General features: G+C 40.6%; 1 protein-coding gene across 3 annotated transcripts; it reads right to left on the bottom strand.

Annotated features, from left to right (window-relative positions):
- Window positions 1-410: 410 nt before the first annotated feature.
- On the bottom strand, window positions 411-17,049 carry ARMT1 (acidic residue methyltransferase 1). Of its 3 annotated transcripts, none has more exons than XM_030556591.1 (5): window positions 16,962-17,049; window positions 14,104-14,209; window positions 13,067-13,308; window positions 10,608-10,773; window positions 411-7,439 (listed from the first exon to the last, which is right to left on the bottom strand). In XM_030556591.1, the coding sequence occupies exons 1-5, from the start codon at window positions 17,000-17,002 to the stop codon at window positions 6,672-6,674; spliced, it is 1,323 nt and encodes a 440-aa protein (XP_030412451.1). In that variant the 5' UTR covers window positions 17,003-17,049; the 3' UTR covers window positions 411-6,671. The 3 variants fall into 3 exon arrangements, with proteins under 3 accessions (XP_030412451.1, XP_030412452.1, XP_030412450.1); XM_030556592.1 differs by lacking the exon at window positions 16,962-17,049 and adding an exon at window positions 16,538-16,919; XM_030556590.1 differs by lacking the exon at window positions 16,962-17,049 and adding an exon at window positions 16,222-16,259.
- Window positions 17,050-17,064: the final 15 nt, after the last annotated feature.

Below are 17,064 nucleotides of genomic sequence, written 5' to 3'. Positions count from 1 at the left end.
CACTAATATTTTGTTCAGTTACAAACATTTCAGAAGTTAAGAACAACTTCCATTCCTGAGGTGTTTGTAACTCTGAGGTTCTACTATACTATTGGCTAAAATATTGGGCTAGACTGGGGTTCTCAAATTGGGGGTCGGGACCAGTAAGGGAATTGCAGTTATTACGTGGGGAGTCATGAGCTGTCAGCCTCCACCCCAAACCCCGTTTCGCCTCCAGCATTTATAATAGTGTTAAATATTTAAGCGTTTTTAATTTATTAAGGGGGTCATACTCAGAGGCTTGTTGTGTGAAAGGAGTCACTAATACAAAAGTTTAAGAACCACTGGGCTAGACAGACCACTGATGTGGTTTCACAATTTTTATGTTCCCAATAAAGTTTTAAATATTTCTTAATAATTCAGTCTACAACTTGGCTAGCTCAACTTTTAATGCTTTGATCCAAATTCTTCAATAATATTCTTTGTACAAATATTCTCTACACCATGCAAGATGTAACATGGTTATCACAAATAAGCTATTATCTAAGGAGGGACAAGAAATTGGACCCAAGAACAAAACTTCCAGACTCGCAGTTTAACATTTTTTTCTGATTAGAAAAACTAATTAAGTTTCCAGTGTGAACCAGATGTCTTGAAAGCATATGAAAAGTCCCAATTCCAGAAAAACAAAATCTTAAAAAATACTTGCTCTGATAACAGAAAACCAAATTGCTTAAATTAACAGTTGTGCATATTTTAAAGATGGAAATAGAATGACCCTTAAAATACCATGTCAACATTGGTTTTGTATGTGTATTCTGACCAAGTCTTAAGTTGTGCTATTTGTATTAATATTTTATTTTGCATTCTTAATTGCTACTCAGTTTAAGCAATTTTGAGTTTAGCTTCTTCAGTCAGGTGAGCATCATCCTAAGCCTTTGTTTTATAGTTTGAGAGCAAGTGAGAAATTCAGCAGACAGAAAAGTTCTTCAATCTGAAGATACTCTACATAAATAAAATTCTATTGTAATGGAACTGGTATTTTAAATTCAATTTGGTTTTTGTAAATCAGTACATTTTATAGTAATCCTCACAGAAAACTAGAGTGACGGTTCTCTCTCTGTTGTCTGAACGATTCCAACTTGTCAGGGAGCAAGGAGTTAAGTGGTTTAAGTATAAGTGGAAGTTTGTCTGAACTTGCAAGAAACAGTTTCAATTCCAACCATATATACACCCATAAGTTATTCAGGTTGGCAGCAATAGACTAGTTTTAAAAGAATAATTTAAAAGAATTATTGGGGAGAGACTTCAGTTATGCTTAGTGGGAAAATATTAAGTTGTTTTTCTCTTCCTTTAAGTTCGTAGAGCTCCTTTGAGTTTGGGAAACACTGTTGCTAAGATGATAACAGAAATTTGGCATGTGGTATAATAATTTGGAAGAGTCATTAGCACAAATGCAGTTGAAGGAGGTTCAGGGCTACTGCACCACATCTTTTAAACATTTTAACTTGCAAGATGAATTAACATTAAAAGCTATTGGGCAGAGACTAATTGGTTTTATATATATATTTAGGAACCCTTCTCTTTTTTGGTTATGCCCTATGAGGGAGTGTACTATCTCTTTAAGGGACAGGCTGCAGTCAACATTTGGAACAGCTTAGGGTGTAATCAAGGAAGTCCTGACTTATGCCTGGGATATATAAACAGGAAGAGGAGGGGAAGAACCTGTGCATGCTGCAGTGGCTGATGGTTTCTCTCAGGCTCCAGAGGATCAGCCCTATGATACTCAAGGCTTGTCTATATTTACAGGGCTGTAGTTACACCAGTGCAGCTGTAGCGTGTAATGAAGATGCTACCTGTGTCTCTGGGAGAGCTTCTCCCATCAGCACAGGTACTCCACTTCCTTAAGGGGCAGTAGCTATGTCAAAGGACCTCCTATCAACATAGCACTATATACACTGGGAGTTATATCAGTATAACTGCATTGCTCATGAGTGTGGAATGACAGTTATACGAACCTAAGTTGGTAGTGTAGACCAGGGCTCAGAGACTTGGTATTATGGGCTTTAAGGTGAGAGCTCTCAACCAAGGTCTGGTCTGGAGGTGAGGACTTATGAATATTTGTTGCGATTGCTGCTGCCCACAAGCTTCATTTAAGAAGGGACATACCATTTTGTTCTTTTGTGTTGTCTTCTCCTTGCCTTGGGCTTTTAAAATGGAAACCTATTGCCACCAAAATCAGGGGAAATTAAGATGGGGCATATCTACAGCACCACACTGGGGTGCAAAGGGACTGCCCACATCTTTACATGTCCTACATTTTATATAGAACAATTCTTGAAATAAGAGAAATATGGAAGTTTTACTAAGCTGGGACAGGATTTGTTGGAGGAAACCTTGAAGGTAAATTTGGGATGGATCTCACCCTAAATCTACTTTTTCTTTCATTAAAATCAAGTTTTATTACAAAAGCCTATAAATCACCAGTATAAATTGAAAAGAAAGATTTCTGCAGTTCTAATCCTGTGCTTATAAAAAGGTCTGCTTTTTCCATTAAAAATATTCATAATTAAATGGAAGGAACACAGACTTCTATTTTAAAACAAATGGAAATATATTGTAAGACTCTCGTGTTCAAAGGCTAGGTGTCATCTGAAGATTCTTTTTAAGGTTTGACAAAACAATATCTATTTTGATGAAAGGGAAATTACAGTTCAGCATAAATCATTCTTACTGAAGAAACCCATACTGGAGTTTCAAGTGTATAAATGTATTGCATGTTTTTAATACCTGATTTGTCTTAAGAAATATGTTTACAACTTTTTATACATTAATGTTGACTTACTGATTTTCAGAGGCTGCGAACTGTGTGTACAACAAATGATCTTCCTGGAGTTTGTATGATTATAGATAAGAGCCACCATTGTAGTTCAAAATTCAAAAAGTATGAGTTAGAGCTACACTTGCTCAGAAGGTGGATGGAAATGCCCGTATTCTGGTGATCATCTTGGAGTTGATTAGAAATACCCTTCGGTGTTATGAAAATTCAAATAGCACACAAGGAAAAGCCCAAGAAATTGGTTTAGAAATCCCCTGTGGGCTGTAGATCATTATAATAATGCAATCAATGTTAGAAAAATTATATAGATATAATGTAAGTGAGCAGGAAGCATTTCCTTAAACAGAGATATTAAAAGTATATCCTCATTCTATTTTGTTCCTACATTAATAAAAAGAATTAGTAGGCTTCCCCCTAATGACATAGGCATACTGCAAGTTACGTATTACAAAGGAAAGATTAATAAACATTTAGGAAAATACTTCACAATATACTTTGCTCCTAACAACTAGGCACATTTTTCTAATGAAGTATCTTATTGTAATAGGTAGGGTCTATATGACATGTTTGCAGGGGATACAATACTGTTAGTTTTTTAGGAGAGGATAGTCAGTCTGCAAGCCCAGTAGCAATTCAATAAGGTTCTACTGTGTATTCAGTATTATATATAAAAACCATTTTAAATGATTGTTAAGGTGCAAAATTAAGCCCTCAAATTAGGAAGTGCCAGAATTAAGGTTGCCCGTGTAACCTTACTGTGGCCTCCATTAGGGTGTAAATTATGATGGTGTATTTAATTACATTACATACCATTATTTCCACCCTTCCTCATTTAGTGTACAGGATGTGTCCTGAGAATGAACAGTGGTTGTGTTGGTTGTGTAGCTAATGATGCTCTTAGCTGTTGGATCCCTGCCTCATTTGTTGCAGAAGTTGGAAGGAGTGTAGTGAATGAGGCAGGGGAATGCAGGAAGAGAGAGCCTATTTTCATGGTTTAGGGAGGATGGAATGCTCCTTGGAGAACTGGAGTCTCTACTAGAGAGTTCCTGGGTGATGCTGGGCAAGACACTAAACCAAACTTTTTAAGATGGTCACTGTGTTAATCATTTTCAAGGTGGCCAATAAGATACCCAGGGGTCCGGCTGAAGAAGTTCTAAACACTCACAGCTGCAACTGAAGTAAATGGGAGATGTGCTCTGAATATAAAAAGTTGTATAAAATACTAAGTTTTCTGGAAAGAGTCAGTCCCTAGGCATCTTAAATGGTACACCCAAAGTTAGTGTATGTTTTTACCTTAGGGAACTGAGGCAAAGAGACTATCTGTAAAATGGGAATACCACCACTTAACTCCAGAGGTTGAAACATTCATTAATATTTGAGAAGCACTCTGATTAATACTTCTATATTCAGAGCAAGGTTTGAACAGTGTACAGTAATTAAAGCAAGGGGTCACATACTGGATAATGACAACAAATGAAATCCACTAGCTGCTCTTCAAGTGAGCAATGTCCATCGTATGCACTGAATGGGGTATAGATACCATGCAAAAATACAGGATGTCATGTAATTAAAGACTATCAAAACATATGCTCAAGAGTAGGGAAGAGAATGACAGTTGCCTAGGCAAGCTTAATTCCAGTTAAGACACACTTATATAGCCCCCATTACTGCAGAACCTGAGTGCTTCATAGCACCCCAGTGAGGTAGGGAAATGCTATCTCCATTATACAGATGGGGAACTGAGGCACACTTTAAGTGACATACTCACAGTAACCCAGAAAATCTGTGAAAGCAGGCAACAGAACAGAGGCTTGAGTACCAAGCTGGCACCCTAACCATGGGACAATTCTTCCTGGTATTTCCTAGCTGTTGAGTACTTCATTTTTAAACCTACAGAAAGAACACTAAGATTCTGTATTTATAATCTCCTACGCTTTAAAAAAAGCAAATTGGGAAAAAAAATTCCAACATGGGGCTCACAGTGAGACCCAAGCAGTCATCAGCAGAGCAGGAACCTTTAGACCCACCTCACAGATATCTGCTGCTTGAGCTAACAGTAATTCACAGCAGTGGTAGGTTGTCACCCTGCGTATGCACTCTCTATTAGAGGGAGATGAAAGACAGGTTGCATTGCAATTTTCTGACAACAAAGGAATTTGGGATTTAGTCTACGTTTTGAGGGGTGTGTGCAATAATGGTTAGACCCCAGTGCGTACTTCTCCGCCCCTGCACCAGACCCTTCTCCCCTTGTCCTTTCAGTCTGTCCTTGTCCCAGGTCTCTTCCCCCCCTCCCATACATGCAGCTCCCCCACTACACCAAGCTCACCTGAGACCGCCTGCCCTATTCCTTCCCTAGGCCTAGCTTCTCACCCCTCTATTACAATAAGACCACTGCCACCACCTCACTGCATGGACTGCAATAGCATAGGAAAGAAAATACCACTGCTCAGTTTCTGCTCCCAACATTTGGTTGCTGGGAGGAGGAACTCATGGGAAAATCCTTCTCCAGTGCAGGGCTGCTGGGTTAAGAATGCTCAATATTTTCTCCTAACCTTGTTGAGAACAGCTGAAACATTTTTGCTGAAACTTTCAAAAAAAAATTTTTTCTTTTTCAGCAGGAGGCGGACACCCAGCACAGAAATTTCATCTGAAACAGATATATCTTGCAGTGTTATAAGCAGCTAAAAAAGGGTTGCATCATTAATGGAAAGTCAGGCAACTTTAACTGTACATACTGTTACCTGTGCCCTCTCTCTAATACAAAGAAGGATTAAGCATAAATCCTGAATGAGTTTACCAAGATATCTGCTCCCTCACAACCATATTCAGGCTACATCTAAATGAAGTAGGGGTGTGGTTTCCCTGCTCACTTACACATACTCATGCTAGCTCTCATTGTGCTAGCGCAAGTATAAACAGCAGTGTAGTTGCAGTCACACAGGGTAGCAGCAGTAAAGGCACAGCTTGGCTGTGACAGCAAGACTGAGCATGTGCTCACAAGTGGGGGGCGGGGGAAATCACACCCCTGGCTTGTCACAGTCTCAAACAATTCTTTCCACATCTTTAAAGATGGATTCTTACTCCCAACTTCAGAGTCTGAACTTGTTGTGGGAGGGGAGGGGGACTACCCCACTTGGCAGGCAGTTATCAGGCACTACTTACTTGTGTCTTAGTGCTCTGACTCAGTTGGGCATCTGAGTCTTCTTTACAGGACCACGGTCTCACCCCAAATGATCCTTCCTTAACCCACTGCTGACTACACCCACTTAGTTCTTTTTAATAGTTTTTGCCATTCTGAAAGCTATTTGCACATATTGACCACACAGATGAGAAAACATTGTCAATTTATGTAAAATACTCCTTGTGAAAGACAAATCAAACAGCTTTAAAATAAGACCTCTGCTGCAGTGATGCAGAAGACCCAGAAGTTAATTTTTTTTTTGAATGCACAAATCTAAGTACCATGCAACATATGGCACTTGAAAATGTCAAACAGTACTGGAACAGTAAATACATGCGAAGGTGGAACCAGTTCCACAAGTAAATTGTATCTTCCACTGAGCATTAATTCTCTTTACTTACTGAAAGATAAAGTATTCTTAGGGACAACTGAAGTAATGTTCATCTGCAACACCTGTTGACATTTTAGATCATAAAATTTAATAATCTGAGTCTTAAAAAGAAAGTTTGTAAACTGTTGCACAACATCTTTAGCTTTTGTAAATCAGTAGTAACAAGCTACTTGCCAGAAACAGGTAAACGAAGAGCCCAAAACTGAACAGCAAAAGCACAGCTCTCTGAAACAGTGCAAATTAAACCTATCCCTTGGTAAACTATGAACCTCACACCTGAATCACAAAGATGCATCAAACTGAACTACTCCGTATTTCCCACATATCATCCAGTCAGGTTCAGAAGTCACAAACTGCTCACCTTGTCCAGGTTTCAGACCAACCTGAACATCAGATTTTAGTGTTCTCAAGCTGCAGAGAGGTGCAGGATGAAATTTGTTTAAGGCTTGATGAAATGGAACAGTAAACTCCCATTTTCTATCTCCAGTTAGCTTCCTGTAATTGAGATCACCTTTAAAAATAATTAAATGTGACTTCTGCAGCTCAGTGTACAAGTCAGTAGCAACCTGAGCCATACTACAAAATTCATGCGGCAGAGTCCAAAACATGTGATCATGGTAAACAAAAACTCCTTTTTTAATACTGCCCTCCCAGTTCATCCCACACCTAGATATCCACCTATTATTAGCAGACTGCAGCTGTTTAACAGTCCAGTTAAAATCTTGCTTTGTAGTATCCGATACATACCATGGAATACACTTTCCATGGAAATGGATTTCAGTAACTAACTTTGATGATAACAGGAAGTCAGCCAGTACTAGATCAGTAATAAGTTCATATCCAGCATTATCCAGGACTATGTCAACTCTAGTAACATCTTTTGACGTTCTTCTTTTCTTGCTGTTAATAAGCAGTGACCAAATGTCTTCCGTATCATCCACTAAGATGAAAGTTTTCAAGTTGTCCAGTGCTTTTAGAGAACTGGCTTTCTGAAAGTTGTCTTCACCAGCTGAAAAGGAGAGGTCACACTTATTCCCCCACAATGAAACCTGAGGAGAAAAAAGTCCATTTTGCTAAATCTCATTATTCTGTAGTATTTTGTTTTGTTCCAGAGACCGTGGGACCTGACTCCACATACATACTCCCTATTAAAAGTTCAACATTTTGTACATAAAGAGTTCAGAATGATTTCTGGGAGAGAAACCAAAATAATATTTTTCACTTCCAAAGAGACACCAGAAATGAATTGGAAGGGGGAAATACAAGCCTCTTTCCCATCTTTATCTTGGATTCACAACAGACTAGGTTTGGTATAAACACAATGACAGAGCTAAAGAAATTTATATTATATACACAACTCCAAAAAGCCTTGGCAGGAGTACACATAGGACTAATAATGGGAGGATAAGTGAATTTTGATTATCTGGAATTTGTTAAGTTGATCTATATTGCAAGAATATGAAAATATGCTCTTTTATGAAGTCTCAACAAACAGCTAGGTATGCAGCATTGCCAACTTATGATTTTATTAAGGCCTGGTCTACACTACGCGTTTAAACCGAATTTAGCAGCGTTAAACCGATTTAACCCTGCACCTGTCCACACAACGAGGCCCTTTATATCAATATAAAGGGCTCTTTAAATCGGTTTTTGTACTCCTCCCCGATGAGAGAAGTAGCGCTGAAACTGATATTGCCGTATCAGATTAGGGTTAGTGTGGCCGCAAATCGATGGTATTGACCTCTGGGCAGTATCCCACAGTGCACCATTGTGACCGGTCTGGAAAGCAATCTGAACTCGGATACACTGGCCAGGTAGACAGGAAAAGCCCCACGAACTTTTGAATTTCATTTCCTGTTTGCCCAGCGTGGAGCTCTGATCAGCACAGGTGGCGATGCAGTCCCAAATCCAAAAAGAGCTCCAGCATGGACTGTACGGGAGATACTGGATCTGATCGCTGTATGGGGAGACAAATCTGTTCTATCAGAGCTCTGTTACAGAAGATGAAATGACAAAACATTTGAAAAAATCTCCAGGCTATGATAGACAGAGGTCACACAACAGTGCTGCATGACAAGCATAACGGAAAGCCAAAGAATCAAATGGACGCTCATGGAAGGAGGGAGGGGGGACTGAGGACTCCAGCTATCCCACAGTCCCCAAAAAGCATTTGCATTCTTGGCTGAGCTCCCAATGCCTGAAGGGTCAAAAACATTTTCCCGGGTGTTTCAGGGTATATGTCGTCAATTTACACCCTCTCCTCCCCCCCGAAAGAAAAAGGGAAAAAAATGTTTCTCGCCTTTTTCAACGTCACCCTATGTCTACTGCATGCTGCTGGCAGACAGGGTGCTGCAGTGCTGAACACCGGCATCCCCTTCCCGATGGCAGACGGTACAATATGACTGCTATCCATCGTCATCATCAGCCTATGAGTGCTCCTGGCTGGCCTCGGTGAGGTCGGCCAGGGGCACCTGGGTAAAAATGGGAATGACTCCTGATCATCCCCGGCAGATGGTACAGAATGGCTGGTAACCATCATCATAGCAACTGGAGGCTGAGCTCTATCAGCCTCCCCTTTTCATGTCTAAAGAAAAGATTCTATACTGCCTGGACTACCATAGCAGCTGGAGGGTGCCTCCTCCTCATTTTCTCTCACTAAAAAGTCAGTGTTCCTTATTCCTGCATTCTTTATTACTTCATCACACAAATGGGGGGGACACTGCCACGGAAGCCCAGGAGGGTTGGGGGAGGAGGGAAGCAACAGGTGGAGTTGTTGCAGGGGCACCCCCTAGAATGAATGGCATGCAGCTCATAATTTCTGCAGGCTCTCGGGGGCTCTGACATGGAGCGGCTGTGCTCTCTGGTTCTCTAGTACACTTGCCCCATATTCCAGGCAGGACTGACTATTTTTAGACAAAAAACAAAGGGAATGACCCTTGGAGTCATTCCCATTTTTGTCCATGTGCCCCTGGCTGACCTCAGCGAGGCCAGCCAGGAGCACCCATGACAGTAGCAGAGGTACAAAATCCTTGATAACCGTCATCACCAATTCCCAATTGCAAACAGTACAAAATGATTGAAAACCGTCATCTCATCACCAAATTACAATGGCAGACAGTGCAATAGGGATGGTAACCATCTTTGCTACCTTGCAAAGGCAAATGAATGCTGCTGTGTAGCACTGCAGTACCACCTCTGTCAGCAGCATCCAGTACACATACGGTGACAGTGACAAAAGGCAAAACAGGCTCCATGGTTGCCATGCTATGGCATCTGCCAGGGCAATCCAGGGAAAAAGGGCGCAAAATGATTGTCTGCCGTTGCTTTCACGGAGGAAGAATTGAGTGACAATATTTACCCAGAATCACCCATGACACTGTTTTTGCACCATCATGCATTGGGATCTCAACCTAGAATTCCAATGGACAGGGGAGACTGCGGGAACTATGGGATAGCTACGGGATAGCTACCCACAGTGCAACGCTCCAGAAATCGATGCTAGCCTCGACACATGGACACACACTGCCGAATTATTGTCCTTTGTGTGGCTGTGTGCATTCAACTTTATATAATCTGTTTTACAAAACCGGTTTATGTAAAATCGGAATAATCCTGTAGTGTAGACATACCATAAGTCTCATGGTGTTTGGCGTTTTCCTAAAGCCTCAGCTCCCACGGCAATGAACTTATGAGAACTTCAACTTTCAGTTACATAAATAAGTTTCTACCCCTAATGGTTAGAGAGAAAAGCCTGAATTTGTAAACAATAACACCACAACATTATTTTTTTTTTAATCAGGACTTAAGCAAATCTCATGACTTTTTGGAGCCTGACTCATTACTTTTGAATGCTTGGGGATGACAACACTGGATGTACATGAAAAAGAATAAGCAGGGCTTGGAACATGTAATAGACCACCAGCAGCATGGAATTGACATGATTCTTGTCAATTACATGGCTACTCATGTGGTCTTATTGGAAAACCCTATATCTAACCAGAGTCTTGTTAGTTTCACTCTGCTGCTCAGATCTTTAGCTAGCAGCAGAGGCACAAGAAATGTCTGTAGACTCAGCAGTAAACTGCATCTGTCAACATATGATAGGATATTTGCAAACATAAGGCCTAGAATTTTAAGTTTAAAGTTTAAGTTTTGCAGAACTCAAATTTTGTAACTTGCCACAGGTAGGAACTGTGAATAAGAAATGCCAAGTTTACCTGCAGCAGCCTAAAAAATTCTTCCTGAAGTTGTTTTTCATCTAGGTCCTCAATGTTTTTAAGAAGTTCCTGCAAGTAAGTGCATAAGGCAATAATAGCTTGTTGGGATTCAAAGAAGCTTTGAACCTTTGCTTCTTTAAATACATCATAGTCGTCAAGAGGAGGACTAAAATAGAAGGGAAAAAATATAAGTATTAATATGCTTTCCATTTTCTCACAGCAGCAGCAAAAGTGTTAAATACAACTTGGTTTTTTTACATGAATGTTAAACTTGGGGTCCTAATCTGAAATTCTAGAGCAGGGATAGGCAACCTATGGCAGGCATGCCAAAGACAGCGTGCAAATTGATTTTCAGTGGCACACACTGCCTGGGTCCTGGCCACCAGGGAGTGGGGTGGGGAAGGCTCTGCATTTTAATTTAATTTTAAATGAAGCTTCTTAAACATTTTAAAAGCCTTATTTACTTCATCTTCAACAATAGTTTAGTTATATATTATAGATTTATAGAAAGAGACCTTCTAAAAACATTAAAATGTATTACTGGCAAGCGAAACCTTAGAGTCAATAAATGGAAACTCGGCACACCATTTCTGAAATGTTGCCAACCCCTGGTTCTAGAGTAATATGGCATGCCAGACTCCTACATAGCTCCAGTAACACTTACTTTGCATGATATTCTGTCTCATTTATTTTAAGCAGTACATACAGGTATTTATCAACAACAACCATATATATTATGGTTGTGGCCAAATGTCTCAATCATGATGGGCCCCTTCTTCCTCCATTATATGGGGCACTGTATACACACTTTGGTTGCCCTTGAGGGTTTTCAATCCATGAGAGAAAAATTGATGAAGGGTGACAAGCCAACTAGGGTTAAATAATTGGCCTAGTTTTTTTTCAGTACATTTGTATTTATGGTTGTGTAGCAACTTTTCACATGGACATACCTAAACCCTTTATGAAAGGAATGATCTTGTGAAAAATTTTCATCTGGGCATTCTGAAAATTAGCATAATAATTCTGTTAAACTTTATAAATGTAAAGGTTTTTTTAATGTATTGGAAAAGATAAATACACTTTTTTTGGCAAATATACCATACACACACACACACACACACACACACACACACACACACACACACACACACACACACACACACACACACACACACACACACACACACACACACACACACACACAAAGTTTTAAGTCAAAGATCCTCCGGGATTTTGATTTGATGAACAAAAAAGCCCTTCATGTTGTTGACTTTCCCTAAGAGATTACAAAAGAATTCTTCACTTTTGTTGCGTTCCCTTCACAATTCAAAATAACAGGAAATACCATGAATGGATTCCCAAATGTGCAACTGACACTGAAACTGACGTTTTCTGGTTTGGAAAATGTGTTCTTTCCCTACCTCATTTTGGAAACTAAAAACAATTTACCAATTTAGTTTACAAAGATCTTTGTGTGACATAGAATAAGTGAAAATTTTAGAAGCCTTCTTTCGCACCATGATCTTTCATTATTTGTTTTGTGTATGGGGTGAAGCTTTGTTTTGGAGAACTGAATTCTTAATATTGTGGCTTACATAAATAACTTTTTCCACACAAAGGGTACAATTTTAAGAAGTGCTTAAGTCTCACGGAAAGTCAGTGGGACAAAGAGGCCTAACTCAATTAGGCTCTTGAAAATTTTACCCAAAGATATCAGAGGTAAGAAATGTATTAATATGTGTGATTACAATTAACTCTACTGCCAACACATATTTTCATCTTTTAGTGCCTGCTACTAATCCTGTTGAAATTAATGGGAGTTTTGCCATTAACTTCAAATGAGAGCCGGGATTGGCTCTTTTTTCCCAAATGAAAAACACCAGCCAGTTTAACATTTTTTAGAGGGCACACAGAAAATGTTAGCTCAACCTCATATATTACTTAATTAAAGGGAAGGTTAACAGAGTTTGAATTAGTATGTTGCAAAGGAAGCAAAGTCTCATTAGTACCTTAACCGGGGAAAATTGTTGCTAAGACTTTTTTTCAGTGTTCTACTTACTCCACTGCTAGGACTACTGTTCTACATTTGTAAGAAAGGTCTGCATTTTAAACTAAATCCTCTCGTAAGCATCAGTAACTTTTAAACACTCAACCTGAATTACTTTGCAAGAAACTGAAAACTCAGGCTCAGATGTCTCAGCAAAGTGAATCACAAGAACTGGAGCAGAAAAGTGACTGATTTAATATACTTCAAGGTCTTCAGCACAAACAAAATGACTAAAGACAGTGAGCGAATGGAGGTGAGGGGGAAAGGAGTTGTGCAAAGAAAAGGAAACATGGTGAACGTTTAAAACAGAATTGCTTCATTTTACACTTACTTCCCTTTTTATGCCTCTCAGATGCACAAGAATCAGAAGAGCATACAAAGGATAACAACTCACGTTAGAGTGTATACTTACTTATGAACTAGTGCCTCATGAATCCGGCGGTACATGTAACACTCCACATATAACCAAGGGGACTGAAACCAGCTTGGCTGTTCATTTCCATCTAATAAATTTTGTTGATATTCTAGGTATTGATTCCACAGTGGAACATCACAGAGTTTATCATCCAAGGGAACCAACGGTTTGTCCGTTTGCAGCTCATTCCTTAACTTAGAGAGGATGGATATAGTGTTCTTCTCTGCCTCAATGCCTTTCTGAAATAAAATGGAAAATAAGTGTCCCTAGTCCAAAAATAAATTCCTGTATAGCTACACACTCTATGGTAGATAAATTTTACTGCAAAGGGAAATAAATTTTGACTCTTAAAAATCAAATAAATATCAGACTCTTGGGCTCTTGCACTTGAACAGAGACAAAAAAGTCTAAGTCTAAGTGATGCTCAGTGAAGCTTTTGTTCTACATCTGACATTCACTTCAGTTTCACACCTTCCAAGCTAGAAGAACCCCCATATGCCATGAAAGGTATTTGATTCTATGTTGAGACAGAACCTTTTGCTCATACTCCATTATGTTCAACAAAATGCCTGGTTCACTGGGGAGAACTGTTAGGGATCTACTACAGTAGTGGGCAGTTGAGGTTCTGTAGACTGCAGAGTGCAGGAGATCAGACTAAATAATCATGATGGTCTCTTCCGACATTAAAGTCTACAAGTCTATGAAAACAGCAGCCTAAACTTTGCCATCCCCGCAAGGGCCAGGATGGATATGCCACATACCGCCATCTAACCAAAGAACAGAGAAAACTGAGGAAGTTTCAGGAGCCAGAAAGACAAGAAAAAACATTAATAAAAGTCAGACGTAACATATAAGAAATAACCAGGAAAGGAGAGGAAAAAGACAACTCGGATTGGGAAAAAAAGAGGGGCCACATGAGAAAAATTAAGAGGGAAGACAACATGAGGAAAACAGGAATAAAAATAAAGCAGAGAAAAGAGATCTCTAAGAGGTTTCTGTATGAGAAAAATAGTATGAAACAACAGTACTCTTACCTCTCCATGTTCTTCAAAGAATTCATTTTTATGTCGGTGCAAAGTATCAATAACCTTAGTTAGGATTTGAGGCAACCTATCCTTAATTGTAAAATATGCAAAAGACCTAACAAGAAAAGAATCACAGCAGTACATTACTTACTTTCATTAACACAAACAGATTGAATACCTTTTCCCTATTTATTCATTACTTTATTTTCAAGTGCAATCTATCATATTTAAGGATAGTATATAAAATGCAGTAATTTCTGTTTTGCTAGCTGCTTTTCACGTTAGAGGGAGGAGTTAGCAAATGTGAAAAATTCATTTTTCATTTCCCCATATCCTAATGAACTAAGGAAATACTTTCCACCCCGGCAGACCAGTGAATTCCAGTGTAAAACACCCTTTCACTGAGAATACTCAGTTATTAGATGCTGAAATCAAACAAGGCAGCTTCAAGTGCCCAAATGGCTCATTAGAAGAAATGTACACTGTTTTAACCTTGTATCTTATTGACCCAGCTAATAAAAGCAAAGTAACCTCAGACTAATCCTACACTTCCATTTATGTTACAACATACCCAGTTCCTAAAACAATTTACCTGGATGAATAAAAACCAGATTTGAAGAAAGGCCATAAGTTAAACAAAATGACATGCGTTAAAGCACTCACTATAACTAAGTCAGAACATTTTTACTTAAACTTCAATTCAGCAAACTATGTTTTGTCAAAATTAAAACGTTTCATGAAGACGTATTGTTTCTACTAAATTTCTGTTGGGAAGGTTTTGGGGTCTGGAAGGAGACTCTAGTTGGGTTGAGGGATGAAAAACCTTGGCTCTGAATGAGGCAGAGCGGGGACCTGAACCCAAGTCTCCCACATTCCAGACCAGTGTTTTAACCACCAAGTTGTAGAGAAATTGACGTGCAGGCAGACTCCCCTTGACAATCCTGTTTTTCTAAAATAATTCAAAAGGATTATTTTGGTGGTGTTGTTCCAACGAGGAACAAAAACAAATTTCAAAAACTCAAAAGCTGCCACAAAATAACACTGTCATCTTCCCATAGCTCTTGTTCTCATCCCATGAAGTGTTTTTCCAATTCTGGTAAAGAAGCTTTGTCAAGGAGGCAAATTGACAGGCATTACTTGTGTCACCTTTTCAGATGATAGTATAATCCTGTCAAGCTAGTGCTATAATGTATATACACTGATAGGGCGATATGCAATCCTATACATATGGTTATTTTAATACACACAAAAATTCACTGTTAAGCAATCAGGACTGCTAACCCCACAACATACCTGACCCAAACTCACAATATCAGGGAAAAGTTAGGGTATGTTAAAGTACATAGCCTCTGTTCCTTCACTCACACTTCGTCACCACCACAAATATCAAACAACACTGACCATGCACTGCAACCTCAACTCTGCCCTCCTCCTTGTTTCTGCACATAACCTTTGCCAGATTTCCTCCTCCTTCACCTCTTCCTCCAATACTATTAGTTATGGATATCAGGTACAAGGTAAAGGGTTAGATGCAGAAGGATTGCTAAAGGGAGACTGCCCAGCCTTCTGTCATGGCAGGACAAAATTAAGGTTGTCATGCATGGTCTGTGTCATACTGCATAAGCCTCTCTGTGCTGCTGTAGGATAAAAATCTGTAGCTCCTGGTAAGGAAGATTTCATATGTCCCTGATTCCACTGAACCATTACGCCAGCATATGCAGTGTATATACTTTTAGTAATAACTAATAACCCTAAATCCAGTCTTTTTTTTAAACCACTCATTACACCAGATCTACTCAGAATACACACTTCTCTACCAATTTTTTTGTAGCCAGACAATATTCTGAAGAGATATTGGTCAATAACAAAAAGGCAAAACTTCCCCCCGCAATTTTTTTTTGCCAGAACCCAATTTCAGAGACTTCCTATTAAAAACCAAACCAAACCAAAGCTACCAGGGAAAAACTCAAAGGGCGTAAGAATTAACCCTGTGTGAAATTTCACCTCAATAAGCTACCTACCTTTAGAGAAAGGTAAGAATTGAAGCAATATTTTAAGTCAATTTTAGTCATTAGTAGGCACCTCCATTTACTAAATGTCAATAATACAGAGAGATGACAGGCTGACAAAGCTGAGAGACTAAATACCATCATAACCCTAGTACGAACCATCCAGCTAGAGGAATACCTCCATGGCTACTGAATGCATGGAGACGAACCGACGCTGGAGCCCGCAACGTCACTGCACCAACGGGGGGGGGCGGCAGGGAGAGAGCTCAAGGTCTGGCCAGAGAAGCAGTTTCACTCCCACTGTCGTGTCTGTACGTCTCTGCCCTGCTACCAAAACAGCGTTTGCAGTGTCCTCTAGGACGCAGGGAGTGCGGGCTGACAAGGATGCCCGCAGCGCTCGCGTAGAAGGGAGACCTGCGATAAGGGCGAATTACCCAGGACAGCCGCCCCAGCTGAGCTGGGGTAAGAAGGGCCCAGGACAGCCTGGCCTCACGGCCAGGGCACTGCACAGCGAGCGAAGCTGTCGGACCGCGCTGTGTCCCTGCGTACGGAGGCGGATCTCGGACTCTCCGGTTACCGGGCTCTCCGCGCCTTGCCCCACAGGAGCCTGCCCCCGAGTCCCGCTAGTGCGCCGGCCCAGCGCTCTTCGCCTACACCGCGGACCCGTCACTGGCGGGGAGTCATGACCCGGGGCAGGATTCGACCTTCCGCCCTCCCCGGCCGCGGCGCTCTGCCCCAGGGCAGGTTCGCCCCCCAAGCACCCATTCCCAGGTGCGCCCGCCCGCCCGCGGCTCCTGGATGAGCTGAGATGTGCCCCGCCCCGGTTCAGCGATACCCGCCCGCCGAGCAGTGACGGACCCCTGGAAGCGGCCCGCCAACGAAACCGGCACCGTCGCCATCTTCCCCCCGCGGAGTAGCACAGCGGCACCGCCCCGGAAATGACGCAAGCGCACCTCGTTGT

Source organism: Gopherus evgoodei, chromosome 3 (assembly GCF_007399415.2).
Source record: "Gopherus evgoodei ecotype Sinaloan lineage chromosome 3, rGopEvg1_v1.p, whole genome shotgun sequence".
NCBI classification, from domain to species: domain Eukaryota; kingdom Metazoa; phylum Chordata; order Testudines; family Testudinidae; genus Gopherus; species Gopherus evgoodei.
This window is presented reverse-complemented; position numbering and strand designations above follow the sequence as displayed.